The 27,903-nt window shown below is 44.5% G+C and overlaps 2 protein-coding genes across 10 annotated transcripts; one reads left to right on the plus strand and one right to left on the minus strand.

Moving 5' to 3' along the window:
• Positions 1 to 241: 241 nt before the first annotated feature.
• Positions 242 to 23,923, minus strand: NKIRAS1 (NFKB inhibitor interacting Ras like 1). Of its 8 annotated transcripts, none has more exons than XM_082392831.1 (5): positions 23,787 to 23,901; positions 23,025 to 23,050; positions 16,117 to 16,227; positions 7,288 to 7,529; positions 242 to 768 (listed from the first exon to the last, which is right to left on the minus strand). In XM_082392831.1, exons 3-5 carry the CDS (start codon positions 16,208 to 16,210, stop codon positions 526 to 528), a joined length of 579 nt encoding a protein of 192 aa, XP_082248957.1. In that variant the 5' UTR covers positions 16,211 to 16,227; positions 23,025 to 23,050; positions 23,787 to 23,901; the 3' UTR covers positions 242 to 525. The 8 variants fall into 8 exon arrangements, with proteins under 8 accessions (XP_082248957.1, XP_082248954.1, XP_082248955.1 ...); XM_082392828.1 differs by having other exon boundaries at positions 22,904 to 23,050; XM_082392829.1 differs by lacking the exon at positions 23,787 to 23,901 and adding an exon at positions 23,571 to 23,733 and having other exon boundaries at positions 22,904 to 23,050.
• A 26-nt stretch (positions 23,924 to 23,949) lies between these two features.
• On the plus strand, positions 23,950 to 27,533 carry RPL15 (ribosomal protein L15). Of its 2 annotated transcripts, none has more exons than XM_082392824.1 (4): positions 23,950 to 24,089; positions 24,719 to 24,900; positions 25,089 to 25,225; positions 26,089 to 27,533. In XM_082392824.1, exons 2-4 carry the CDS (start codon positions 24,729 to 24,731, stop codon positions 26,392 to 26,394), a joined length of 615 nt encoding a protein of 204 aa, XP_082248950.1. In that variant the 5' UTR covers positions 23,950 to 24,089; positions 24,719 to 24,728; the 3' UTR covers positions 26,395 to 27,533. The 2 variants fall into 2 exon arrangements, with proteins under 2 accessions (XP_082248950.1, XP_082248951.1); XM_082392825.1 differs by having other exon boundaries at positions 24,081 to 24,194.
• The last annotated feature ends 370 nt before the right edge of the window (positions 27,534 to 27,903 follow it).

Raw genomic sequence — 27,903 nt, forward strand, 5'->3', positions numbered from 1 at the left:
AAGCTAAATCATAGGTTTAGCAGGATCTCTACCAGATAAAATTTAGCTTAACTTTGTACCCAAATTGTTTACTGTTTGTGATCCAATTTGGACACACAAAAAACGTCATTTCGTAATCCTAGACATTAGATGAGTGAACTTTGCAAAAACAAAGTTAACGTTTGAGCAAATAAGTTTGCATAAAGTTACACAGAATGACAGCTGCTGAAACGGGTTAAAGGTGAGGGGAGCTACTCACAGGTACATGTGCATACCACCCAAATTTTATTTTATTTTTTTGACAAATGCAACATAATATAGATAACAAAGGTGCTAATTTTAGGGACAAGTCTGAAACAAGGCGAATGCAAATATATTATTACTTCATGTCAGGCAGCAGTAACTGAATTATAACTGAAAGTGCATTAAATTACTTCCCTAGGGGCTTCCTAAGGACCAAAGGTAGACAGAAATGGCCTGTTTTACATGAGTTCACAGACACCTCGAGGCGGTCACCGTTCAAGGGACAGTTGCGCACCCTAGGGTTTAGTTCTCAGAGCTGGAGTTGCCTTTGCTTCTCCTCCCAGGCAGAGGGAAGCTCGCTTTGCTCTGGGGCTGGGAGAGTTTGCGGGCTAGCAGGGTGAAGGGCTCGATCAGGGTCTTGCGGTCTGTGACCGTCACCTCCCACAGATGCACCTTCTCGCTCCTGGCCCACCGCTGTGCCACTTCGGCGTCCACTTGTCTCTGCTCAGAAAGGTCAGTTTTGTTTCCTAACACGACAATGGCCACCTGAAAGAAACGGGTAAAAGATCACACTTTGCCAGCATCAGTTCCTAGGCCAAATGGAGGAATCAAACTGTCCCATTTAACAAAGTGCTTCGTCCAAGCTGACCCTCAGGCGTGAGCTGAAGGGTAAAGGGCATTACCTCACCCCTCGCTCAGTGTCTCTCCTTAAAAGCGCAGATGCTCTACAGGCTGCTGACTACGAAACACCTGAAGTTACTCCACTCCGGTACGGCTGGAAGACAGACTGGGGAAATCACTATCGAGGGCACAGATAACGGGGTGACTGAAGTGTGTCTGCATTTCAGTTTAGCTCTACCTGCTGTCTGGGAAACCTGCGATACGTACTTGAAGATACAACCAGGGAACTTCTGGAGCCGTGAGAGGTCTGCAGCCCTGGGGCCTGAGTTCCTTGAGAACGGGAATTGTTCTGTTCACGTGACTGCTAATCATAGCAAAGTGCCTGACACAAGCACTAAATACGTGTTGAACGTACCACCCAACAGGAACGTTTTACCCTAAATGCAAGGCAATCGATCCTTCTCTCCAAGTGGAGTGCTCGCTACCCCCAGGCACTGTTTCAGGCGACCAGAAGGGCAGTCACGGTCCGCGGGAGGGGAGACGAGTCGTGACCTCCAGATGCTGAGAGAGGGCCTGTAAAGGTACCTGAAGCAGGAGGCCGGGGAGGCGGAGGGCTCCGGGGAGGAGCAGCTCCGAGGGCGGCCTCTGCGCCACGGCCGCGTTCCCGCCTTGGAGACGCGCGCTCCCATGTGTCCGCAGGCCGGGGCTCTCCTCCGTCTCAGCAGGAGCCAGCCCTCCCGTCGCTCCTCACCACCCCGTCTCCGCGGTGAAGGTCCCCTTCCCCTTCCGGCCTGGCTGCATGCCCTCACCCGGCCGCCCGCAGGGCAGGGCACAGCGGGTGAGGTGTCCTAGGCTCAGGGCCACCTCCCTAAAAACCCTCAGGCCGAGGGCTGCTGCTTCTGCCTGCGGCCCCGGCCCCCCCCTCCCCGCCCCGGCTGTCGCTGCTCATCCCAGCGCTGGCCCTGGTCACCGCACACGCTACTCCCGTCACGCTGGTGGTGGCTTCACCAGCCCCGGGGGTGACCCTCCCGGCAACCTCATCCCTCAGCTCCTTGACCTCAGAGATCCTAACTGTCCTCCTGACCGCAGCCACTCGCTCCCACGAACAGGATAACCGCTCCCCTCTCTGACCTCAAGCGCGGGAATCCCGCTCCGACCGCTGCCTTCCTGGTTCATCCCAGCGCCCCTCTGCAGCAACCCGACAGCAGCGCAGGCACCCACGAGCCCCGGCGCTACCGCCTCTGCCTCAGTCCTTCAGCCCCGCTGCTGCCCTCGGCGCTCCCCCAGCTGAGCTGCTCGTTCGCTCCCTCGCCATTGTCATCACGCCGTAGGCCCCCCGCCGCCACCTCGGTTAAGCTGAACTCTTAACTGTACCTTTTGCCGACACCATTTACCGAACGTGGCCGGAGAGAAACACAACCCCGCTGGCCGGTCCCAGTTCGTAACCACTGACCTCCAGCGCGGTGCTGTCCTCCAGCAGATACATCACGTTCCCGCCACTTCCCCTGTACGGACGGCATCTCCTACCTTGGTCCCTTCTCCTCCAACCTCCACCGTTCCCTCTGCCTTCCCCGTCCCACCCTCAGCTGATGTCCACACTACGTCGGCAAGAAGACGGGAGCAACTAGAAGGGAACTGTCAGGTGCTTCCACCACCACGTCTAACAGCCCCACCGTCCTCTAAGCCCATGTCCCCACCGTCCTCCACCTGGACAAGGATGTCAGTCCATCGGCGGTCCCCTCACCTGCGTCTCTCCGCTGAGTCACCCCACTGCATACCAACAACCATCTCTCTCATCTGAAAAACAAAACCACCTTACACATCCTTCTCCAGCTCGTCTCTGTTCCCCTTCTAGGGGACAATATATTTACCCTTTGACTCAAAACGCTTTCAAAGAGCTACGTTTGCTGTGCTCAACTCTCTCACGACCAGTCCATCAGACTTTGTCTCACTGTTTCACCACAACTGTCGTTGCTGAGATCTCCCAAGTTACTAAAGCTGGCCACTTCTCGGCTTTTTTGATCTGCCTTTAGTATCTGACATAGCTTGGTCACTTCCTACTTTTTAAAGTGCCGACTTTACTTGCCTTCTGGGACACCCTTATCTCTTGGTGTTGTTCCTCGTACTTCAAAGGCCACTTTGTACACTCCTTTGCTGCCTTCTCACTTCTCCAGCCGGTGAATGTCAAAGTGCTCTAGAGCGAGAGCATGTGAACTAAACTCTGCTTCTCACCTTGTCCCTCAAGGTGAAAGTCAACACAGAGTGATTTTTTTTTTTTTTTTTGGCCACACAGCATGCGGGATCTTAGTTCCCCAACCAGGGATCAAACATACGCCCCCTACAGTGGAAGTGTGGAGTCTTAACCACTGGACCACCAGGGAAGTCCCAGAGTGACCATTTTAAAACAAGTCAAAAGACAGGACTTCCTGAGAGAGTGGCATGGACATATATACACTACCAAATGTAAAACAGATAGCTAGTGGGAAGCAGCCACATAGCACAGGGAGATCAGCTCGGTGCTTTGTGACCACCTAGAGGGGTGGGATAGGGAGGGTGGGAGGGAGGGAGATGCAAGAGGGAGGGGATATGGGGATATACATATACGTATAGCTGATTCACTTTGTTATAAAGCAGAAATTAACACCATTGTAAAGCAATTACACTCCAATAAAGATGTTTTTTAAAAAAAAAAAAAAGAAGGGATTTCCCTGGTGGCGCAGTGGCTAAGACTCTGCGCTCCCAATGCAGGGGGCCCGGGTTCAATCCCTGGTCCGGGAACTAGATCCCACATGCACGCCACAACTAAGAAGCCCGCCTGCAGCAACTAAGACTTGGTGCAACCAGATAAATATTAAAAAAATAATAATAATAAAAATAAGTCAAAAGAGGTTCAACTTCATTCACATTAAGGACAAATGAAACTACGAAAATACCATTTCACCCAGAAGAGTCACAAAATCCAAAACTTTAACCACACATTGTTGTCAAGACTGAAGAAACAGGCATTTTCTTACCATTCCTATGGACTAACTTGTCACCATATTTACCTTTAACTCAAGAACCTAACTTCTGCTGGTTGATCTTACAACTCTATGTTAAAATGTACAAGATAATAAATGTCTAAGATTATTCACTGTAGCACAGTTCATGATAGCAAATGACCAGAGAGAACCTAAGTGTCCATCAATCTGAGACTGGTTAAATAAGTATGGTACATCTACTGCCACACAATGAATACTATGCATCAGTTTAAAAAAAAAGGAATCTGAGTCCTGCTATGGAAAGGACTCCAGAATATATTACATGAAAAATACAAGGTGTACAACAATATGCTACCTTTGGTACAACAGAGAGAAAAATAAGAAAAAAATTATGTACATTTCTATTTGCTTGTATTTACACAGAGAAACTCTGGAAGGACGCCCCCAGACTAGGAAAGGGGTGAAACATTAAAACAGCATGCTTGAGGTACAGGAAATAGATGGTTGAACCCAGGGGTGGGAACAAGTTCACTAGCGTCCTCTCTATACATCATTTTTATTTTTGAACCATGTGCAACCATTACCCTTTCAATTTTTTAAAACAGACATGAAAACAAGTAAGTGCCACCCAAGCTAGACCCTGCCATCCCTTTGCCTCCCATCCCGAGTCGCCCTCAGCTCTACCTCCCCCCCAACCCCGCCCGCTCTGGCCTCAGAGCTGCTCCCGAGCACGACACGCTCCCGCCCCGGCCCCTGCTCGGCTGGGGCCTCCACCTGCAGCCCCTCCTCTAGACATCAGCTTGCGCCCTTCCCTCACACCCTTCAAATCTCTGCTGGAAGTCACCTCACCAGGCCTTCCCACACCACCTACAGAAAGCAGTGCCCTCGCTCCCCACTCCGCTTGACTTGTCTTCCTACACTGCATCGCTCCTCACAATACGTATTTGTTCGCTGTCCCTCTCTCCCCCGCCCCCCAGACAGAAGCTTTAAGGCAACAGGGACTCTGTTCTATTGTCTACTGTATTCCCTCCGCCTCACCTACAACAGTGCCAGGCACACAACCCAGTAAGCACCTGCTATCAAACTACAATGAGGCAGCACCTCACACCGGTCAGAGTGGCCATCATCAAAAAGTCTACACACAATAAATGCTGGAGACCAGGGAACCCTCCTACACTGTTGGTGGGAATGTAAATTGATGCAGCCACTGTGGAGAACAGTATGGAGGTTCCTTAAAAAACTAAACATAGAACTACAGTATGATCCTGCAATCCCACTCCTGGGTATATATCCGGAGAAAACTCTATTTCGAAAAAATACATGCACCCCAATGTTCACTGCAGCACTATTCACAGTAGCCAAGACCTGGAAACGACCTAAATGCCCATCAACAGATGAATGGATAAAGAAGACATGGTACATATACACAATGGAATATTACTCAGCCATAAAAAGAAACAAAATAATGCCACTTGCAGCAACATGCATGCAACTAGAGATTATCATACTAAGTGAAGTAGGTCAGACAGAGCAAGACAAATATCATATCACTTATATGTGGAATCTAAAATATGACACAAATGAACTTATCTACGAAACAGAAACAGACTTGCATAGAGAACAGACTGGTGGTTGCCAAGGCAGAGGGGGGGTGGGGGAGGGAAGGAGTGGGAGGTTGGGATTAGCAGATGCAAACTATTATATACAGGATGGATAAACAACAAGGTCCTACTGTATAGCACAGGGAGCTACATTCAATATCCTGTGATAAACCAAAATGGAAAAGAATTTAAAAAAGAATATATATGCATGTATAACTGAATCACTTTGCTGTACAGCAGTAATTAACACAACATGGTAAATCAACTATACTTCAATAAAAAAATTTAAAAATAAGCATTTGCTGAATGAATGTGCTTCTTAAATCCCCATAATCACCATATGAGAAAGGTACTATTATTATCCTTATTTTATAGATAAGGAAACTAAGGCAGAAAAGTTGAGAAGCAGAGCCAAGATTCAAGTATCAAGTATATGAGTGTTCACCAAACTATACTTTTAACTTTAGGGGGGCAGGGAGGGAAATCTGGGGGATACTCCCCAAAATAATAACAGCACTTATCTGTCTCGGTGGGAAAGATGGGAAACAGGTGGAGAGGAGCCTTCATTACTTACCTTTTCATATCTTTTGAAGACTGAACCTTGTGAATGTTGTTATCTATTCACAAAGTAAGTTAGTATTCAAAATAATAAAAATAATTAAAATATCAACAAACCCAGAGGTCCTTGAACAGGTGAGTGGTTAAATAAACCCTGGTACATACACACCATGGAAAACCACCCAGCAAGAGAAAGGAATGCACGACTCATACACGCAATCACCTGGATGACTCAGCAGAGAATTATGCTGAGTGAAAAAGGCCGATACCAAACGGTTACAAACTGCAATTCCATTTACGTTAACACTCTTGAAATGACAAGGTTACAGAAATGGAGAACAGATAACGGTTAAGGAGGGAGAGGGGATGGGAGGGGAATGCCATGTGTGGTCACGAAAGGTCCCATGAAGGGTCCCTGCAGTGCTGGAAAGGTCCCCTCACTGTATAAACGTCAGTACCTCGGTTGTGTTATTTTACTATAGTCTTGCACAGTGTTATTAGCATTGGGGGAAACTGAGTTAGGGATCTCTATTATTTCTTAAAATTGCATGTGAATCTACAATTACCTCAAAATTAAAAGTATGACATAAAAAATACATAAAAATTAGGTTAAGAACATGTAGCCGGTGCTGTTAACGGGTTCATGACATGGTTCCCTAAACCCTGAGGAGTCAGCCATGCCAAGACCCCGAGAAAGACCTGCGATGAGAGAGTTCCAGGCAGGGGAACGAGCAACTGAGAAGGACTTCACAGGGGAACAAAATTATCATGCTGGAAAAGCAGAAAGCTGACCCCTGGAGTACAGTGACAGAGGAACAGAATGCTAAAGGCGAAAGGACAGACATGGGCCAGATCATCTAAAACTTTACAGACCATAGTAAGAATCTTATTTACAAATGGTAAGTGGATAGAAGCCACTAATTATTTATTAGTTTTTTCCACTCCTTTTCTTTCTTTTTTTTTTTTTTTTTTAAGGCTAAGGACAATCCTATTTCTCCAAGAAGACAATAAAAAGCCCTAGGAAACAGTGATCCCAAATAACATGAAATGAACTATGTAGTATATGCAATATGGAGTCATTAAAATTCAAGTTGCACATGGGAACAAGCAAAGGCAGAAAGTCAAATGCTGGTCCTGGTTGAACTCAGTCCTGTATTTCCTGGGCTAGGGAAAAAATCATGAAGATTACAGACACTGTGAATACAATTTAATGCTTTTAAAATATTTTAATTGCCCAAAAGCCCATGCTACAATCTCAACAGTGTTATAATTCATAGCTGGCATTTTTTAACATACCCACTGACCTCTTTTTTGTCTTTGAACTTATCAATTTCTTTCTTCAGAAGCTCCACTCTTTGAAAGGACTCAAGGTTATTCACACTGTACACAAGAACAAAGCCATCAGCAAATGAAAAATAATGCTTTGGCAGCTCCACGCCTTCCTGTAGGCCCCTGGTGTCGTAAAGATGTAACTGTTCCTTGACTCCCCGATCTGTTTCCACTGCAGCCATATACACATCTTCCATTGTTTCACAATCCTCCATTCCTGGGGTTAAAAAGGAATTACTTTTACATATACAAATATCGAATCATTATGTTATTCACCTGAAACTAATACAATGTTATGTCAATTATGTCTCAATTAAAAAAAAAAGCTTCTACTCTTTTTGGATAACTCAATACCAATTGTTGAGTATTTTTTTGTCCTTTAGAAGTTGGCTTTCTAGGTTCCTTATTTATTACACATAAGAATCATATTTCCATTTACTAGCTTCTTTAAAATGAAAGGTAATTGTTACAGTAAATGAACAAAGTGCTTTTTAAGATTATTTCTTCCATATAGACATAAAAGAAATAAAAATTTGGCAGTGAGATTTACTTATTTTTCAGAAGTAACTTACAAGAGTCAAAGAACTGACTATCTCAGCTGGAGAATGAAGGGCTGATTTTTAAAGTAGCTTCAACAACTAAGTGGCCCCATTTTCTTTTTCATCAGCGCCAAGGACAGGACCTGGGTAAGTTTGATTTTTCTCTGTACAATTTCCACTGTTTCCAGGGTCTGTTTCAAGGACTCGGAAATGTACATGTCCAGTCTGGGTCTAGGCCCCAGGCCTTAATTCCCAAGTACCTACTGTGCACTTTTGTGTGAATGTCCTCCAAGTCCTTCAAACGAACAAGACTTGTTATCTTTCCTGCCCCCAGCTGTCCCTCCTCCTTGCTTTTGTCCCGTTATCACCATTCACCTGGTCAGTCTTCAGCGTTCTCTTTGAACAAGGAAAGTATGGGTGAATGGGGCCCTAAAGCAGCCACTCTACACCTGAGACATCTGCTCAATCCACCGCCTGCTTCCACTGCCCTCGGCTTGCTCCCTGCACCTGAACGACTGCAACAGCTCAGGAGACACCTGGTCAACACCTCACCCTTTCCAGGCTCTGCTGAAATGTCAGCTCTGTAGATTTTCTTCGGATTATCCACTTCCCCCCATCCTGCTCTTACTGTGCCTTGCACAGGTAATACCACTTCACCCTAAACTCTTTTTGTATCTGTCCCCTCCGGAGCTGCAGTGTAAACTCCTCAAGAGCCAGGACTGGGCTTCCCTGGTGGCGCAGTGGTTGAGAATCTGCCTGCCAATGCACGGGACACGGGTTCGAGCCCTGGTCTGGGAGGATCCCACATGCCGCGGAGCAACTAGGCCCGTGAGCCACAACTACTGAGCCTGCGCGTCTGGAGCTTGTGCTCCGCAACAAGAGAGGCCGCGATAGTGAGAGGCCCGCGCACCGCGATGAAGAGTGGCCCCCGCTTGCCGCAACTAGAGAAAGCCCTCACACAGAAACGAAGACCCAATGCAGCCAAAAATAAATAAATAAATAAACTTGAAAAAAGGCCACAAGCAAAATTATAAAAAAAAAAAAAAAAAAAAAAAAGAGCCAGGACTGTGGTGAATCTCTCTTTGGAGCTCTGAGGACTAACGAATTGACTTACATACGTAGAAAGTCCTTAGTAAATGTCTGAATGAATGATGAATGCGTGAGCTCATAACGGGTGCCCCAATTTCATTCCCCTGCTCGCCTGAATGATAAGCCTTGTAAAATCCATTTTACTTTCCTCCATTTGTGTAGGTTTTGTCTCTTCAACTCACCTAGAACTTCCTCAAGAGAAACAACCCTTCTCTGTACACAGCAAGTATGCAACAACCATTTGTGGAAGAGGGGATTGAGGTGAGAAGATGAACACTTTGAATGTTAATGACTAGTGCAAGAGGCAGTCTATGAAGACATAAACTTATTGGGCTTCGATTACAAAAAATTTAAAAGCAAAAACTACCAAGACTTTTGTCATGGTGGATGTTCTGTCCACCAAAAGCCAGTCTGGTTCCCTTCCTCCTCCCATTAAGCTTAGACCTTTTGAGATTTTGTCACCCTATACATCAAGTGACGTTACAACTCTGCATCTCCTCTGCCATTCCACGCCACCTCTGTCCCAGAGGGAGACTAAGGCTGCACTTCTAGAAAGGGTAAAACAGAGGCTGCTGAGATGTGGGACAGAGGGTATGAGTTCCACAGTGAAAACAAGGGGCAACTCAGTGACGTGCTCCCTCCGCTCCCAAAACTTTGGTGGCCAACTCTTCATCCTCTAGGCAGGGGAATCTGGGGAATCTGGCCAGTGAAAAAGGAGAAATCCTAAACATGCTAACCTCTGAGGTTAACCAACAAATGCCCCACCCAGGTCACCTTATAATGAAGCGAAGTCATGAACCCTATCCACAGGCTTAGAGCTTTAAATTAGCTTTTCAGTTCTCCATTATTAATTACAAGCAGACAACCAAGGATTACCAGATACCTGAGAAAGAGACCAAAAATCAGGAAAGAGCACCTGAAAAGAAAAAGACTGTGCAAAGAAAAGAAAACAGACAAAAAAACTACCAAATATTATACTCAAAGAGATAAGATAGTGCATCCATGAAATAACAGGATACTAAGAAATGAAAACTCAATACAAGGGCTGAAAGATAAAGATGAGGAAAATTCCCATAGAGTGGAACAAAATGCTGAGAAATTTCTAACAGGAGAAGAGAAATTTTAAAAATCAGAGAACGAGTCCAGAAGATCCAGCATCCAAAAAGAGAGTTCCAGAAAGAGAGAGCAGAGAACACAGAAGAGAAATAATTCAGAGCTGAAGAACACACATTTCCATATTGAAAGGGAGTTCCAGAAAGAGAGAGCAGAGAACACAGAAGAGAAATAATTCAGAGCTGAAGAACACATATTTCCATATTGAAAGGGAGTCCCAGAAAGAGAGAGCAGAGAACACAGAAATAATTCAGAGCTGAAGAACACACATTTCCATATTGAAAGGGAGTTCCAGAAAGAGAGAGCAGAGAACACAGAAGAGAAATAATTCAGAGCTGAAGAACACACATTTCCATATTGAAAGGGAGTTCCAGAAAGAGAGAGCAGAGAACACAGAAATAATTCAGAGCTGAAGAACACACATTTCCATATTGAAAGGGAGTTCCAGAAAGAGAGAGCAGAGAACACAGAAGAGAAATAATTCAGAGCTGAAGAACACACATTTCCATATAGAAAGGGAGTTCCAGAAAGAGAGAGCAGAGAACACAGAAGAGAAATAATTCAGAGCTGAAGAACACATATTTCCATATTGAAAGGGAGTTCCAGAAAGAGAGAGCAGAGAACACAGAAATAATTCAGAGCTGAAGAACACACATTTCCATATTGAAAGGGAGTTCCAGAAAGAGAGAGCAGAGAACACAGAAGAGAAATAATTCAGAGCTGAAGAACACACATTTCCATATTGAAAGGGAGTTCCAGAAAGAGAGAGCAGAGAACACAGAAATAATTCAGAGCTGAAGAACACACATTTCCATATTGAAAGGGAGTTCCAGAAAGAGAGAGCAGAGAACACAGAAGAGAAATAATTCAGAGCTGAAGAACACATATTTCCATATTGAAAGGGAGTTCCAGAAAGAGAGCAGAGAACACAGAAATAATTCAGAGCTGAAGAACACACATTTCCATATTGAAAGGGAGTTCCAGAAAGAGAGAGCAGAGAACACAGAAGAGAAATAATTCAGAGCTGAAGAACACACATTTCCATACTGAAAGGGAGTTCCCGAAAGAGAGAACAGAGAACACAGAAATAATTCAGAGCTGAAGAACACACATTTCCATATTGAAAGGGCCCACCAGGTGCCCAGCACGGTGGATGAACACAGACTGATCCTATGATACACCACTGCGAATTGCAGAGCACTGGGGAGAGAGCCTACAAAAGCGTCCACATCCGAAGCATCAAGAATCACGATGGCGTCTGGCTTCTCAGAAGCACTGGAAGAAGGTATTAGAATCTGGTAAACTGAAGATACACATGGTCTATAAGCCTGCTATTTTATTCCTAGGTATATCCCCCAGACCTTGTCCAAATCATAGCTGGGATACGTGTATAAGACTGTTCACAGCAGCACTATTTCTAATAGCCCCAAACTGGAAACAACCCAAATGTTCACCAAGATACAAGAGGTAAATAGGGACTTCCATGGCGGTCCAGTGGATAAGACGCCACGCTCCCAATGCAGGTGACACGGGTTTGATCCCTGGTCAGGGAACCAAGATCCCACATGCTGCATGCCACATGGGGCGGGCAAAAAAATAAAGATACAAGAGGTAAATAAATGGAGGTATATTGAGACAATATACCTATCATGAAAATTACACCACACCTACTTAAAACAATATGGATGAGTCTTACAAATATAATGCTGAGTAAAAAAAAACAAACACTGAAAAATTTATATGGTATGATTCCGCTGATATCAAGTCAGTAAGAGACAAAAATAAACTATGTCATCCAGTGATACACACATAGGTGGCAAAACGATAAAGAAGGGATTAACCAAAAGTCAAGGGAAGGGCTGAGTTTTGATTTAAGAGAGGAACACGGGGAGCTGACGAGAGTACCTGCAGTCTTCTACCTTTTGACCTGTGTGGAGGTTATGCAAAGGTTTTATAATTAATCATTAAACCACATACGTGTTTTATGCACTTTTCTATATGTATGATGCATTTTATAATAAAAGAAGGAGAAAAGATGATAATGGACCAATGCTTTCAACATTTTGGAAGGAAATTATTCTCCATCTAAAATTCTATACCCATCAAAATTATAACTCAATTGTGAATGAAAGTAAAGACATTTTCAAACACGTGAAGCCTCAGAATATGTATGGTGCACATTTTCTCAGGAAACTCTTTGAGGGAGGCCCGCCATCAAAATTAGCATGTAATCGTAGAAAGAGGAAGACACCAGATTCGGAAAACAAAACCTCACACGAGAGTAAAGGGAATCATAGGGACAACAGTAAATACCTTTATTCAGAAGCCCCAGGATTACTACTGTGCACCAGGCATAGAGGGCATTCTGAGGGCTGTCATCACCCGATGCCTCATCCCATCGTGCAACCTTTTCAACCCCCCAAAAAGTACTGCAAGATGCGCTCCACCAAAAGAAGGGTGTAAATAGAAGGTGACGGGAGATCTAGAAAACAGGAAATCAAACCCAGGAAGAAAGAAAAAGTAAAGGGAAGTTCTATGGTGACAGCTGTACAATTGGCCCAGATAAGAGAATGCTAGCTAGATATTTTTGGAAAAATATCTCAAAAAAAAAGGGCAGGGTGGATTATCTGATATGATTGACCTCATGGAGAATTGAGAACCATCTGGACATGTGGAAGAATCAGCAAAAGGTATAAACAAAACTAAAGAAGTGATAGAGCAAATATTAGCCTCCATAAGAAGAAAAAGAAAGAAAAGAAACAATCATAGTACATAATACTGCTCAGCTGAGAATATTTACATGTGCCAGCAGTTGTCAAAGTGTGGTCTACAGAGATCCCTTGACGTCTCCTTTCAGGGAACCCATATGGGCAAAACTATTTTCATAATAATATAAGACATTCGTCTTTTTCACTGTGTTGACATTTGCACTGATGATATAAAAGTAATGATGGGTAAAACTGCTGGTGCCAGGACTTCCCTGGTGGCACAGTGGTTAAGAATCCGCCTGCCAATGCAGGGGACACGGGTTCGAGCCCTCGTCCAGGAAGATCCCACATGCCGTGGAGCGACTAAGCCCGTGAGCCACAACTACTGAGCCTGCGCTCTAGAGCTCACGTGCCACAACTACTGAGCCCACGTGCCACAACTGAAGCCCGTGCTCCACAACAAGAGAAGCCACAGCAATGAGAAGCCTGTGCAAAGAAGAGTAGCCCCTGCTTGCCGCAACTAGAGAAAGCCTGCACGAAGCAACGAAGACCCAACGCAGCCAAAAATAAAATTAATTAATTAATTGAAAAAAAAATTCTCTAAAAAAAAAACTGCTGATGCCTTAGTACAAATCAAGGCAGTGGCAACAACTGTATTAGAGGTTGAATTCCGCAACACCTCATACTTGCAGTTTCAAAAGAAAAAGCCAGTTTCACTTAAGAATGTCCTTGATGAAGCAGGAAAAATTACCAAATTTATTAAATCCTAATCTTTGAGTATGTATCTTTACATGTTTTTAATATTCTATGTGGGGCTTCCCTGGTAGCACAGTGGTTGAGAGTCTGCCTGCCAATGCAGGGGACATGCGTTCGAGCCCTGGTCTGGGAGGGTCCCATGTACCGCGGAGCAACTGGGCCCGTGAGCCACAACTACTGAGCCTGCGTGTCTGGAGCCTGTGCTCCGCAACAAGAGAGGCCGCAACAGTGAGAGGCCTGCGCACAGCGATGAAGAGTGGCCCCTGCTCGCTGCAACTAGAGAAAGCCCTCGCACAGAAATGAAGACCCAACATACCCAAAAATAAATAAATAAATAAATAAATAAAATTAAAAAAAAAAAAGCTGTCATATTAAAAAAAATATTCTATGTGATTAATGAGAAGTATACATGAAGTATTTCTGCTTAATGAATAATGGTTACTGTCTGGAGGAAAAGCTCTTGCATTTGAGTTTCAAGTTGAAATAGCTACTTTTTTTTTTTGGCTGTGTTGGGTCTTCCCTGCTGCACACAGGCTTTCTCTAGTTGCGGTGTGCGGGCTTCTCATTGCAGTGGCTTCTCTTGTTGCGGAGCATGGGCTCTAGGCGTGGGCTTCAGTAGTTGCAGCGCATGGGCTCAGTAGTTGTGGCTCGCAGGCTCTAGAGCGCAGGCTCAGTAGTTGTGGCGCACGGGCTTAGTTGCTCCGCAGCATGTGGGATCCTCCAGGACCAGGGATCGAACCCGTGTCCCCTGTACTGGCATGAGGATTCTTAACCACTGCACCACCAGGGAAGTCCCACTTCTTTTTTTTTTTTTTTTTTAAAGAAGGAATAACAGAAAAAAACCATGGTTATTCAGGGTATTTGACAGACATTTTCTCAAAGATGAATAACGAGAGCCTATCATTTCAAGGAAAATAACTGATAGTATCTGTTGTTAATGATAAGATTTGAGCTTTCAAGCAAAAATGAGAATTGTATCCATCAGCAGAAACTTGATAGCTTCCCGATACCGATGAGACTGTTGATGATATTAATAAATGGTATTTGGAAGATCTGCTTACCTCAGTTAACCAGTATTTTCCAAATGACCAATTCATAAATGTTAAGAAACCATGCATGGGTAAAAAACCCATTTGAAGTGCAAGATAAATCAATGAGGTTTTAATGTAATAGAACAGGAGAAGTTCGCTGATGTGGCTTCAGACTCCACCCTGCAATAACCTTTAAGTAACCGTCACCGATTGAGTTTTAGTGAAATACCAAAGAAGGAAGTCCACCATCATCTGCAAAGCTACTAAAATAGTCCTACCTTTTTCAACCACATATTTGTGTGAGGCCACCTTTTCTTCACATATTTCAACTAAAAAAACATATAACAACAGACTGAATGCAAAGGCAAGCAGATATGATAATCCAGCTGCCTTCTATCAGGCTGGACATTCGATTTTCAAAAACGTAAACCAACACTCACCTTCTCACTAGATTTTTTTGAAAATATAACTATTTTTCATTAAAATGTGTTACCTTAGCATACAATAAGTTTATTGTTATTATTTTACGTGATAAGTTTTTTTTTTAATTTCCTCAGGTTTAATCTCTAATACAATAAAAATATCATAAGACATAGCCTACAGAAACAAAATCTGTTGGGGTTTTAAGAGGGGAAAGGGATTCTTTTTTTCCCTCTTTGAGCATAATTTACTTTTTCACTGGCATAAATTAGAATCTGAAGGTGAAAAATTCAGAACCAATAGTGCAGCACTGTGATAGGTTTACAGACCTTCTGGCACAGGCATCGTTATTAATAAAAACCAAATATGGATTTAACCGAAGTTGTTAAATATTATTCTGGGAAGGTGGAAGAGAATCAGAGTTCATCAAAATGGTTAATAAAAGTAAGACAGAAATGTGCTTGAAGCCACTTGCCAGCGATAAATACTTCAAAGATCTGGGATTCTACGTATCTCCCTAAGATAAGCCTTGTTTGATTCTAACGTGTTATGTCTGTCCTTCCTTACCGAACTGTGACATCCTTAAAGCCAGAGATGCTTCTCCACCTCTAAATCCCCACAGGCCTCATCACAGCCTGTACCAAAGAGCAAGTACTGAACAATTATTTAACTCAATGAATGAATAAATGAATGAGATAATCCGATTCACAAAATTAGGTCATACTGCAGCAAACAACTGTCTCTTCCATTCTTAAAACCTATACGGCAGTACTGGAAAGTCATGCTTGAAATGAGAATGAGAGATCATTCAACGTATTCTGAAGTCAGTGAGTCTGTGATTCCAAGACCACTCTCTTCATCATGTAAACACACTGGAAACCACATAGAGACAACATTTTTCTTACCTGTTATAACTCTTGTTCTAACAGAGTAAGTGCAAGCACTCTGGAATTTCAACAACATAAAGATGTTTTTCCCTTGTCCCTACTTTCCCCCCCTCATCTCTGTCGATTTCTATGACCCTTTCGGTCCCTCTAGATGACACCTCACTTTTGTGCACCACTGCCCATCTTTAAGTTAGCACGACCAACAAAAGACCCTGACCAGTTCCCAGAACCTGCAGGGAAACTAGGGAAAAATAATCTTACCAATAGTATGATTCCCATAAAGGAGCTGCTCCAAAATTGCCGTTTTCCCCACAGATAACAAGCCGCAAACCACAACCTTACAGCCCTTTCCCATCTTCTCTTAGGATATCACTGTGAAGAAAAGAGAAGATCTTTAAAACTGTGTACTGTTTAAAAAAAAGAAAAAAGAAAAAAAATCAACCTTTCCTTTTTCTTTCTTTCTGTGTTTAAATTTAATTAGTAATACATACACAGGGGGAAACCAAGTATAAAAAGAAATGTAGAATACGGTACATCCTTCCAAACCCCATTCCTGGTTCCCGTCCTCCCTTAATCAATGTTACTAGTTTCCTATATATCTCTGCAGAGGTGACCTAGAGAAACATAAGAATACATGTATAGATATATGTTTGTTTTCAAACAGCATAAACACATCTTATACAAAGACTATTCCAATACTAATTAAGTCTATAGGAATCCGAACCGAATCCTAGATGAAGCAATCCTTGAACTGCCTGCTCATCAATGTTTACCTGGAAAAATAAGCATTTAAGTAAAAATTTAAGGAGGCATGAAGATAAAAATTTGGACAGAGAGTAGACATCATTTTTTAAAGAAGTATTAACACCATCAATGCGAAAGTCAGTCTTTTCTCAGGAGAGTGAGAAACTGGATTTGGGGCTGTCTTAGTCGTGCTTCTTTTTGCGTCACAGTTCTTCATGCACTTTAAACTGAAAGAAAGGAAAACTCATTTCTCCTCGCTTCCTCACATATGCATGGAAGAGCGAGACTGGGTAACACTTTCTTGAATTTTCCTCAAAGTTTTTATTTTCCAGAAGGCAAGGTACCAGCAGACAAGACACAAAGGGAAAGGGGGCTCATTAAATACAACAGAAAAACTTGGGAAGAGAAGTTAAAGTTCCACATTGTCTTTTGCCTCCTTTCCTCCAGCTCTCTTACCTAGAAGTGTGGAACATGCAATAGCGCTGACGAAAAAGCATGCCACGACGCCTTCAAGTCAGAAAACAACAACAAGAAAGTCCAAATGAGCATTCAAATAAAAGGGACGGTGGGCATCTTTCTGTATGTGTGTGCGCACGTGTGTCACACATCACTATTTTTTTTTTTTAACCAACACCTAAAACATTAACAAATGAACTTCCTGTAAGTCTTCTCTACTCTGTTTTCCCAAAGTCTGTAAATTTTTTTTTCCAGTGTTATGTTAGTTTCAGGTGTACAACAAAGAGTGAGTCAAAAATTTTATAGATTATACTCCATGTATAGTTATTATAAAATATTGGCTATCTTCTCTGTGCTGTACAATATATCCTTGTCGCTTATTTATTTTATACATAGGAGTATAATCCCCTACCCCTATCTTGCCCCTCCCCCCTCTCTCCCTCCACTGGTAACCACTAGTTTGTTCTCTGTATCTCTGAGTCTGTTTCTTTTTTGTTATATCCACTAGTTTGTTGTACTTTTTTTAATTCCACATATAAATGAGAACATACAATATCTGTCTTTTCTCTGACTTATTTCAATAAGCATAATACCTTCCAGGTCCATCCACGTTGTTGCAAATAGCAAAATTTCATTCTTTTTTACGGCTGAGTAGTATTCCATTGTATATATTGATATCTTCTTTATCCATTCCTCTGTTGATGGACACTTAGATTGCTTCCATATCTTGGCTGCTGTAAATAGTCCTGCAACAAACATTGGGATGTAGGTATCTTTTCAAATTTGCATGTTTGTTTTCTTCGGATATATACCCAGGAGTGGAAATTCTGGATCATGTGGTAGCTCTATGTTTAGGTTTTTGAGGAACCTCCATACTGTTTTCCATAGTGGCTGCACCAGTTTACATTTCCACCAACAGTGCAAGAGGGTCCATTTTCCTCCACATCCTTGCCTACGTTTGTTATTCGTAGACTTTCGGCTGATAGCCATTCTCACAGGTGTGAGGTGATATCTCATTGTGGTTTTGATTTGCATTTCTCTGATGATGAACGACGTTGAGCATCTTTTCACATGCCTGTTGGCCATCAGTGTGTCTTCTTTGAAAAAGTGTCTATTTAGGTCCGCCACCCATTTTTAAATTGGAGTCTTTTTTATATTGAATTGTATGAGTTGTATTTTGGATATTAAGCCCTTGGCAGTCATATCATGTGCAAATATTTTCTCCCATTCAGTAGGTTGTCTTCATTTTGTTGATGGTTTTGTTTGCTGTGCAAAACCTTTTAAGTTTCATTAGGTGCCATTTGTTTATTTTTGCTTTTGTTTCCTTTGCCTTAAGAAACAGATTCAAAAAAGTGTTTCTAAGATTTATGTCAAAGAGTGTTCTGCCTATGTTTTCTTCAGGGAGTTTTATGGTTTTTGACCTTACCTTTAGGTCTTTAATCCATTTTGAGTTTATTTTTGTGTATGGTGTTAGGGAGTGTTCTAATTTCATTCTTTTACATGTAGCTGTCCAGTTTTCCCAGCACCACTTATTGAAGAGGCTGTCTCTTCTCCATTGTATATCCTTGCCTCCTTTGTCGTAGATTAGTTGTCAAAGTCCATAATTTCTTATGACCCAGATCAGCCACGACACTTATCTCCTGACATAAAAAAATTTTTTTTTTTTTGGCTGTGTTGGGTCTTCACTGCTGCGCACGGGCTTTCTCTAGTCGAGGCCAGCGGGGGCTGCTCTTCATTGTGGTGCGTGGGCTTCTCATTGCTGTGGCTTCTCTTCTTGTGGAGCACAGGCTCTAGGCATGCAGTCTTCAGTAGTTGTGGCTCGCGGGCTCTAGAGCTCAAGCTCAGTAGTTGTGGCGCACAGGCTTAGTTGCTCCACTGCATGTGGGATCTTCCTGGACCAGAAATCGAACCCATGTCCCCTGCATAGGCAGGTGGATTCTTAACCACTGCGCCACCAGGGAAGTCCCGAAGTGGATTTATTTAGAGAGAAACATGCTCCACAGACAGGATGTGGGTCATCTCAGAAGGTGAGAAAGGCCCAAAGGGCTTTTAATAAGAGTTAAAATTTAAAGGAAGTTGCCACCTAACTACATGAGAAGAGGATAAGAAAGTGATGGTGGCATGCGCAACAATTCTGTTGTCAGGAAAGGTTGCCGTTGGAATCTAAATTCTGATTTTTCTATTGTTATTTCCCTTCCTCTGAAATAATATTAGGATCAGCAGGTAAAGTTTGTTAAAAATATGCACTATTTTGTATTTGTATGTGTACAAGATAAACTGGGGCATTTGTTTCAGTATCTCAGAGAAGACTTCAAGGGAAAACAATAAAAGCAACTGAAAAGAGGTAACTCAAACACTAGGTAAGGATTTTAAGGTTTTTTAGGATGGTGAGAGAAGGAAAGAAATAAAACAGATCATGGTAAATATTTTATACCATCAAAAAGAAAACAAAGATGAGAGGGTAAGTGTGATTAATCAAAGCACATCTGAAACATTCTAGCTTCCTAGTTGTCTTCAAGTGGGAAACAATAATACTACATAAACCTGAAGATTAGGACTTCCCTGGTGGTGCAGTGGTTAAGAATCCGCCTGCCAATGCAGGGGACACAGGTTCGAGCCCTGGTCTGGGAAGATCCCATATGACGCAGGGCAACTAAGCCCGTGCACCACAGCTACTGGGCCCACGCATCACAACTACTGAAGCCCGTGCGCCTAGAGTCCGTGCTCCGCAACGAGAAGCCACGGTAATGAGAAGCCCATGCACTGCAATGAAGAGTAGCTCCCACTCGCCACAACTAGAGTAAAAACTGAAGATTAGTGACCTGCTTTACCGTTAAAAAATATGAATTCTTGGGACTTCCCTGGAAGTCCAGTGGTTAAGACTTCACCTTCTAATGCAGGGGATGAGGGTTCGATCCCTGGTCAGGGAGCTAAGATCCCACATGCCTCTCAGCCAAAACACCAAAACATAAAAACAGAAGCAATATTGTAACAAATTCAATAAAGACTTTAAAAATGGTCCACACCAAAAAATCTTTAAAAAAAAAAAAAAAAAAAGAATTCTTGAGGTATAAACTACTGTGTATAAAATAAGCTACAAGGCTACATTGTACAGCACAGGGAATATGGCCAATATTTTATAATAACTATAAATGGAATATAATTTAAAACTGTGAATCACTAAGTTGTACACATGAAACTCATGTAATACTGTACATCAACTATACCTCCATAAAATTAATTTTTTAAAAGTATATGTTCTGTAAAAAATTAATATCTAATGTAATATTTTGAATGAAGAACATTAAATACACATACAAAACACTTTATTTTCTATATATGATCATGATGGTAGGGACTCACATTACATATAAGGAAGTTGTTCTCACACATATATATTCAACAGGTACAAATAAAACCTACTAAAAGCTTAGTTCTATAAGCATTATAATATTTCATAATTCCCAAACACAATAAATAGGTACCATTCCCTTCCAAATATAAAGGGCAGGGAATCACATGAATAGATCCTGGGGGTGGCCACGCCTCTTATTAAACCCAGGTTTCGAGAGTTTGAAAGGCCCCAGAGTAGATGGATGACCTTTAAGGTCACTTCTAATACTGTAACACTATGAGAGCGGAAACTACTTACCCGGAAACTGCATCAACACGAGGTTAATACAAAAAGCGGTAGCTACAGCTACCTGTATAGTCTCTACCCTAAGAAACTGCTGGACAATACAATTCAATCTGTGACCTACTAATCCCTGACATTCTGATGTAAATGACTAAGAGTATGTGCTTAACAGGCAAAATCCAATGCAGTCTTAAATACATATTGCTTTGCTTTCCAGGCTAATCAATAATGTGGCTAGAGAATAAAAATATGATCCGATCCATTCTGCTGAAAACACTGAGCTTGGTCAGTATGCTCTGTGAAAAGCCATCAGAAAGAGCTACCGAGAATTGTCAGTACTTCTGTTCTTCCTTCTGTTCTTCTAAGGAAATCATTCTAGTTTTAAAGTAAAACACAACTTTTTAATGCAAACTGAAAAATATTATCACCAAAACACTGTTAACCTCATAAAGAGATGTTATAGATCTTATTATGCAAGCATCACAGGAAGAAAACCTCTACACTGTGTATTTGTTTATGTAAACATCATGATTGTGTGCAATACTTTCACTTAGCCATAGATGAATACACTTTACATACATAACACATAAACACATATTAAAAGAGTTTTGCAAACAATACTGCACATAATGAAATACAATAAACAGATTCCAGTAACCATTCTTTTACTCATTCACTAAATATTTACTGAGGGATTATCCTAATGCCAGGCATTAGGGACAAACTAGGAGGCAAAATCAGAAATGATCCCTGCCCTCAGGAATCTCAAAATCAATTGAAAATACCAATCCAAATCTTGCAAAATTGCTAATTGAGAAACTGCAAACTGCAAATCAACAAACAAAGCTGCAAAACCTAATTAAGAAATAGCAGTGATTAATCACATTGCCAGAATCTTCTTTCCAAATGATTATTCCACCTTTGTAGTCAATCGTTCTTGACTAATTTTCCTCACAACCCACATCTGGTCCATCAATAAAGCCTCTACCTTTCAAACACATCCAAGGCTGGACCACTTAGCACCTCCATCACTAATGAAGTAGTCCAAGGCACTATAGTCTCTCATCTGATCTCTCAAAGATGTCCACATCATAATCCCCCAAATCCATGAGTATTCTACTTTACATGGTAAAAAAAAGACTTTGTGGTTGTGACTAAATGAAGAACCTTGAGATGGGGAGATTATCCTGGATTATCTGAGTGGACTCAATGTAATCACAAGTGTCTTTATAAGGCAGAGACAAGAGTGGCAGAAGTAAGAGAGAGAGAGATTTGAAGATGCTATAATGCTGGCTTTGAAGATGAAGAGGCCAGGAACCAAGGGATGCAGGTGGCTTCCAGAAGCTGGAAAAGTCAAGGAAATGGAGTCTCCCCTAGCACCCCGAAAAGGAACACAGCTCGACTGACAACTCGATGTTAGCCTAGAGAGATTTCTGACCTACAGACCTATAAGACGATAAACGTGTACTCTTTTTTTATTGTTTAATTTTTTGGCCGTGCCACGTGGCATGTGGGATCTTAGTTCCCCAACCAGAGATCAAACCCGTGCCCCCTGCATTTGAGGTGCAGAGTCCTAACCACTGGACCGCCCGGGAAGTCCCTTTGTACTCTTTTAAGCCAGTAAATTTGCTGTAATTTGTTATAACAGCAACAGGAAAATGAATGCAACCTCCTAACCGTCCAAACTTTTTCCCTTCTTCCTTTTAGCCTCAAACAATCCTTTTTTTTTTTTTTTTCCCTTTGGCCACGCTGTGCAGGCTTGCGGGATCTTAGTTCCCCGACCAGGGATCGAACCCAGGGCAAGGCAGAGAAAGCTCTGAGTCCTAACCACTGGACCACCAGGGAAGTCCCCAAGTGATCCTTTTAAAATGTAGGTCACATGATGTCACGCTTCTGCTCAACATCGTGCCATGGTTTCCAATCTCAGAAAGTGTGAAAACCCAAGGTCCATAAGAACGTTCGTCTCTTTGATGTCACGGGCCAGTTTCCCCTATGCCTCCTTGCTGGTCCTGTATTAACGCAGGCACGCTCCAGCCCTGGCGCTTTTCTCTCTGAAATCAGTCCCCACACCTCCAAGGTCTTTTCTCAAACGCCACTTCTCAACACTTACCTGAATATTCCATCCAAAATTTCCACCCCTGCCCCAACACGCCCTACCCGTCCCTTCCCCTTAATGTTTGTCCTTAACACTTATCACAGAGCATAATATACATTTTATGTTTATTGTCCTTTTTCCAACAAGCTAGAATTGCTGCGACGACCACTGCTACCATCCCAGCAGCTGGGCACATATGAGGCCCTTCAGAAATATCTGTTGAATGAATCAATGCACCTGTGAGGGCTTTTACAACGGTAAAGCTGCAATTAAAAAAAAAAAAAAAAAAAAGAAGGATATTAGGAAATGGGGTAAAAAAAATAACCAAACCCACTAATTTAGAAGATAAGAGTCTCTTAAACCTTCGCCACATTTAAACTTAGAATTTGTAAGAGAATTAAACCACATGATTTACCTAAAATGAAAATATTTTGGAGATGCAAAAAAGCTAGTAAATAAACTGTCAATAAAGAACGCAACACAAAACGCCTGCATTTTCTCGGCTTTTTTCCCCAAAACACTCGCACCTGACAACCAGATTTTGGCATATAAATATTCGCCCTTCTAGAAAGATCGTGGTTCTGACGTAGCAAATCTGGGACCAGATCTGCACGCAGGAGAGGCACGGATCTGGGAAGGCGAGGACCTGCCTGCACCCCCCCCTCCCCTCCCCCCCAATCCTTTTGGTGCAAAATTCCTCGGAGCGGGGCCTGCAGCCCCAATTGCTCCGGGGGGGACAGACGCGGCTCCCACCGCGAAGCCCCCGCACCTCGAGCGCCCCACCTGCCGGCTGGGGCAGCGCCGCCGGGGCCCCCAGTTTCTGCGCGCGTCCGGGGAAAGCGGGGAGCCCGCAGCGACCCCCCCCCCCCCCCCCGCCAGGTGAGGCGCCAGCAGCGCAAAGCGGCCCCGCCGGATGCCCCCGACAGACCCGCACGCCTCGCAGGCCCAGAGGAGAGCGGCGCGCGGGCTGCGGCCCCGGGAGCCCCGCCCCCAACTTGCCTCCTGGCGGCGGCGGGATGTCTGGACGCTCTCTAGCCCAGGCCTTGCTGCTGACGATCACCGCCGGCTCGCCTCTGCCTCTCAGGCTCGAATCCCGAGGAGCGGGGGAAGGGACCCGGGGGGAGGTTACGCCCAATCCCGGCCGAACTCCGCCCAGCGGGCTCTCTGCCGGAACTACATGTCCCATGAGGCTCTGCGCGGCCGCCGCTTTCCACCGGAACGAGGCTCGCAGAGGCGGGGGAGGAGCGCCAAAGGGATTGTGGGAGAAAGGGTCCTTCCTTTCCGTTTGGCGGCAGCCATCAGGTAGGCTGTGGTGGGATATTGGCTATTCTATCCGCCGCGGATCTCTTTTCATCTCCGCCATCCAGGCTCGGGGACCCTGCGACCTCGGAGCTCCTCCTGTCTCCTGTGCGGTGCGGGTTCGGTCGGGATGCAGGGCAGCGCGGGCGTGGAGAGGCGGCCCCCGGAGCGGGCTGTGGGGAATGCTGTGATGGCGGCGCGAATCCGAGCTGGGGCCAGAGCGTGGAGGAGAGGGAGGCGTGGGGGCTGAGGGACGGGCGGCCGGGCCTGGGGCGTCCGGAAGCGAGGCCGGGGGGCTGGGGGGAGGGAGAGCTTTTCTTCGAGGAGTACCGCTTGGCGGTGGCGGCGGCACCTTCCCCTTGGGGGTCCCGGCAAGACCTCTGCAGGCCGGGCCTGGGGCGCCGCCCGCCTCGGTCCCCCGCCCCCGGGTGCCCAGGGCCAGCTCGGTTCCTTCGTCCGGCAGCAGCGTGCGCGGCGCCGGGCTGGGCCGGCTGCGCCCCGCGTTCGTGCAGAGCCGTTTCTTGATCATCGGGGCTTTCCTTGTGGTCGGTGGCGACTCGGGCGGGCGGACGGGGGCTTGTCGTTACACGTGAAAGGGATGATGTGTTTCTAATGGCTGGCTTACGTCCAAGGTGAGCCGAGATGGGCGCTTACAAGTACATCCAGGAGCTGTGGAGGAAGAAGCAGTCGGACGTGATGCGCTTTCTGCTCCGGGTGCGCTGCTGGCAGTACCGCCAGCTCTCGGCGCTGCACCGGGCCCCGCGCCCCACCCGGCCCGACAAGGCGCGCAGGCTGGGCTACAAGGCCAAGCAAGGTGAGCGGGCCCCGCGCGGAGGCCGGGAGGAGATGCTGCCCCCCCGGGAAGAGCCGGGAAGCGCTCTCGGGGAGCCGTCCCGCTCGCCCGGGGCCTCGGCAGAAGCCGGCCGCTGGCCTGAGATAACAGTCGGTGTCGGCGCCTTGGAGACAAGGCCCTGAGTCCATCGCGCCCCTCCCTCTGAATAGGTTACGTGATATACCGGGTCCGCGTGCGCCGCGGGGGCCGCAAACGCCCGGTCCCGAAGGGCGCCACCTACGGCAAGCCCGTCCACCATGGCGTGAACCAGCTCAAGTTTGCCCGGAGCCTGCAGTCTGTGGCCGAGGTGAGTGGGTTTCGAGTGGCGCTTGCGTTGGCCGCCTCCCGGAGGAGGAGGAGGACGAGGGTTTGGGCACCTTTCCTCGTGGTTCCTTTGTCCCCAGGTGAGCCCTGTGGCGTTGAAAATGGGGTTGGGTGATTTTGTTTTTTAACTAATGCCAGCGAGGAGTTGCTATCGGACTTTGTCAGTTTTTGTTGGGAGCCTGTCTTTGCTCACGCAGAGGAAAGTGCTTTACGGTCAGCGTGCGTCCGTGGAACCTACGCTTTTGAAGGGCAGTAAACGTGGTGTTGAAGAGCACGTCTCCCCAGGTGTTAGGGAAGCTGTGTTTGTTCACACCACTGATTTCCTGTGCTCGGTAGGGAGCTGTCTTTCTCGGCTAAGTCAGTTACGCTGTGCGCTGTTGTAGAGGTTGGCAAACGAGGGCCTGTTGCCCTCCACGAACTAAAAAGGTTTTGTGTTTCAAAGAAAAGGCAGAGAAGACCATTCGAAAGAGACTCGTGGCCTTCACAGTTCTCTGTAAAACTTTGCTAATAACCCTTCGATTGTGCTAGAAAAATGCATGGTTCCAGAGTACTAGATTTGGTTAGCCGGATACTAGCATTCATGTTTCACTTGGCAAGGAGGCAGTAAGAGAGAACGGTTTCAGATCGAAGCATGTCTGAGTCCTTTGTTTTATAGTAAGTCTACCTTATCGTACTTACGGGCTCAGCCTCTGGGGAGCAAATCAATCTAAGGATGTTTATGTCTGTTACGTACTACGTACGTCTATCTTATCATAATGGTCCCTGCCTCTGGGGGGAATTCTTGCCGCCTGATTGGCTACTAGGATGTGTGGGAGGCTGACCTTGGGCCTTTGTTTCCTGTTCTAGGAGCGAGCGGGACGCCACTGTGGGGCCCTGAGGGTCCTGAATTCTTACTGGGTGGGTGAAGATTCTACGTACAAGTTTTTTGAGGTTATCCTCATCGATCCCTTCCATAAAGCTATCAGAAGAAACCCTGACACCCAGTGGATCACCAAACCAGTCCACAAGCACAGGGAGATGCGGGGGCTGACGTCTGCGGGCAGAAAGAGCCGCGGCCTCGGCAAGGGCCACAAGTTCCACCACACGATCGGTGGTTCTCGCCGCGCAGCCTGGAGAAGGCGCAATACTCTCCAGCTCCACCGCTACCGCTAGTATAAGTAATGTTTGTAAAATTCTTACCTAATAAACAGTTTAGGACATCCACGTCTGCTTAAAAGTGTTTTTTAATCTGTCTGTTAAAACTAGTTGTCTGCAGATTGCTTCATTGAATGCATTGTCAAATTCTGAAAGTTAAAGTGCAATAATGTTTGAAGATTTTAAGTGATGGTGTATCTTGTTTCTAATAAGGGAAATGCCTTTGTTTTTGCTTTATTAGGCAGTTGATATGTCCGTGTTTAAAATGCTGTCTGGTAACAATAGGTGTAAAATTCTGTAAAAGAGGAGCGCAGAAACTAGCCATGTAGATTTGTTGGTGCATGTGATGAAACCTACAGCTTTATTGGGGTGATGCAATGCTCTGCTGGTTTACTCTAGAGTGGCTGTCTTATGGAGTTTGGCAAGGACAAACTTTAAATTGAGTTTTCCTTGGAAATGTGAAGGGTGTCGTGATCCTTCATCATGATCATAATGCCGAAAAATAAAGTTGACTAGGGCCCACGTTTTTAGACTTAATTTGCTATTCCATGTATGTAACCGCTGCTGCCAAAAGGCGGAAAGTAAAGGAATGCCACCATTTTTTAAGAGAATTGAATAAACCTGTTGCAAGATGTTTCTCTTAAAAATTGAAACAAATCCTGGTTAACCTAAATTAAATTGCCTTGGCCTCGATGGTACCACTGAAGTTCACATAAAAGGTGGGAGCTCCTGGTTCAATCCCGTGACTCTGATCTGTAGAATACTTAACTTCATGCAAAATAGTCATGGTATTTACACTAGTGTATATTGAAACTGATGGAAATTGAACATTGGGTAAATGAGGAGGGAGTTTTTAACCCTAAGGTTTGTAAGCTAGTGATGCTAGGATTGGGAAATTGGTGTTCATCAGGTCCCTTTCAAGTGTGGGACGATAGAAGGGGCTTGGATCAAAATTTTAAACGTTTTATTTGTAGTGTTAGTTTGTGACCCATTATGAAATCTAAGCCACCTTGGGGAAAATAGGGTTGGTTTTATTTAAAAGTTACATTGCTAAGTCTAATCAGTGTTATCTTGGGTCAAGCCACTTTATCCATTCCCATAAGGCTACTAAGAAGAGTCGTGTAGTTGGTGTCAATACAAGTTCAATTGGTTTCTGATTTTATGTGTGGTCTACAGTTATTTTTCTCATCCCTGCTCAAACTACCCCCAAGAGCCTCACCATTCCACAGACGTGCCAGGCCACCCACCGGTTGTGGTCGGGCGTACCACCACATTCTGCTTGCATCATGACTTCCCCTAGACTAAGCTTCTGTTTCCCAGGGTGGAGTTGAGTGCGTACGAAATATGGAAGAGGAGTTGCCCCAGTTCTTTCCAGTTCTTGGTTTGCTATCTTAATAGGTAGTTTAATTTTGAAATCTAATTGCTGGTTTTCTTGCAAACCAATTTTCCTCGTATTTTCTTCAAGGGTCTTTTAAAAGGCCCACTTAAATGATTTCCAGAAAACATGTTGCAGGCTCGCAAAACCTT

The sequence above is a fragment of the Balaenoptera borealis genome, assembly GCF_965194805.1.
Source record: "Balaenoptera borealis genome assembly, chromosome: 5".
Lineage (NCBI taxonomy): Eukaryota > Metazoa > Chordata > Mammalia > Artiodactyla > Balaenopteridae > Balaenoptera > Balaenoptera borealis.

Excerpts from the sequence above, each read along its gene's own strand:
- NKIRAS1 (XM_082392832.1), bottom strand. The coding sequence starts at position 16,210 with ATGGGAAAGGGCTGTAAGGTTGTGGTTTGCGGCTTGTTATCTGTGGGG. Across the intron at positions 7,530-16,116 it reads TTATGGGAATCATACTATTG|GAATGGAGGATTGTGAAACA; the intron begins GTAAGATTATTT and ends TTTTAACCCCAG. Across the intron at positions 769-7,287 it reads AGTTCAAAGACAAAAAAGAG|GTGGCCATTGTCGTGTTAGG; the intron begins GTCAGTGGGTAT and ends CGTTTCTTTCAG.
- RPL15 (XM_082392824.1), top strand. The coding sequence starts at position 24,729 with ATGGGCGCTTACAAGTACATCCAGGAGCTGTGGAGGAAGAAGCAGTCG. Across the intron at positions 24,901-25,088 it reads GGGCTACAAGGCCAAGCAAG|GTTACGTGATATACCGGGTC; the intron begins GTGAGCGGGCCC and ends CCCTCTGAATAG. Across the intron at positions 25,226-26,088 it reads GCCTGCAGTCTGTGGCCGAG|GAGCGAGCGGGACGCCACTG; the intron begins GTGAGTGGGTTT and ends TTCCTGTTCTAG.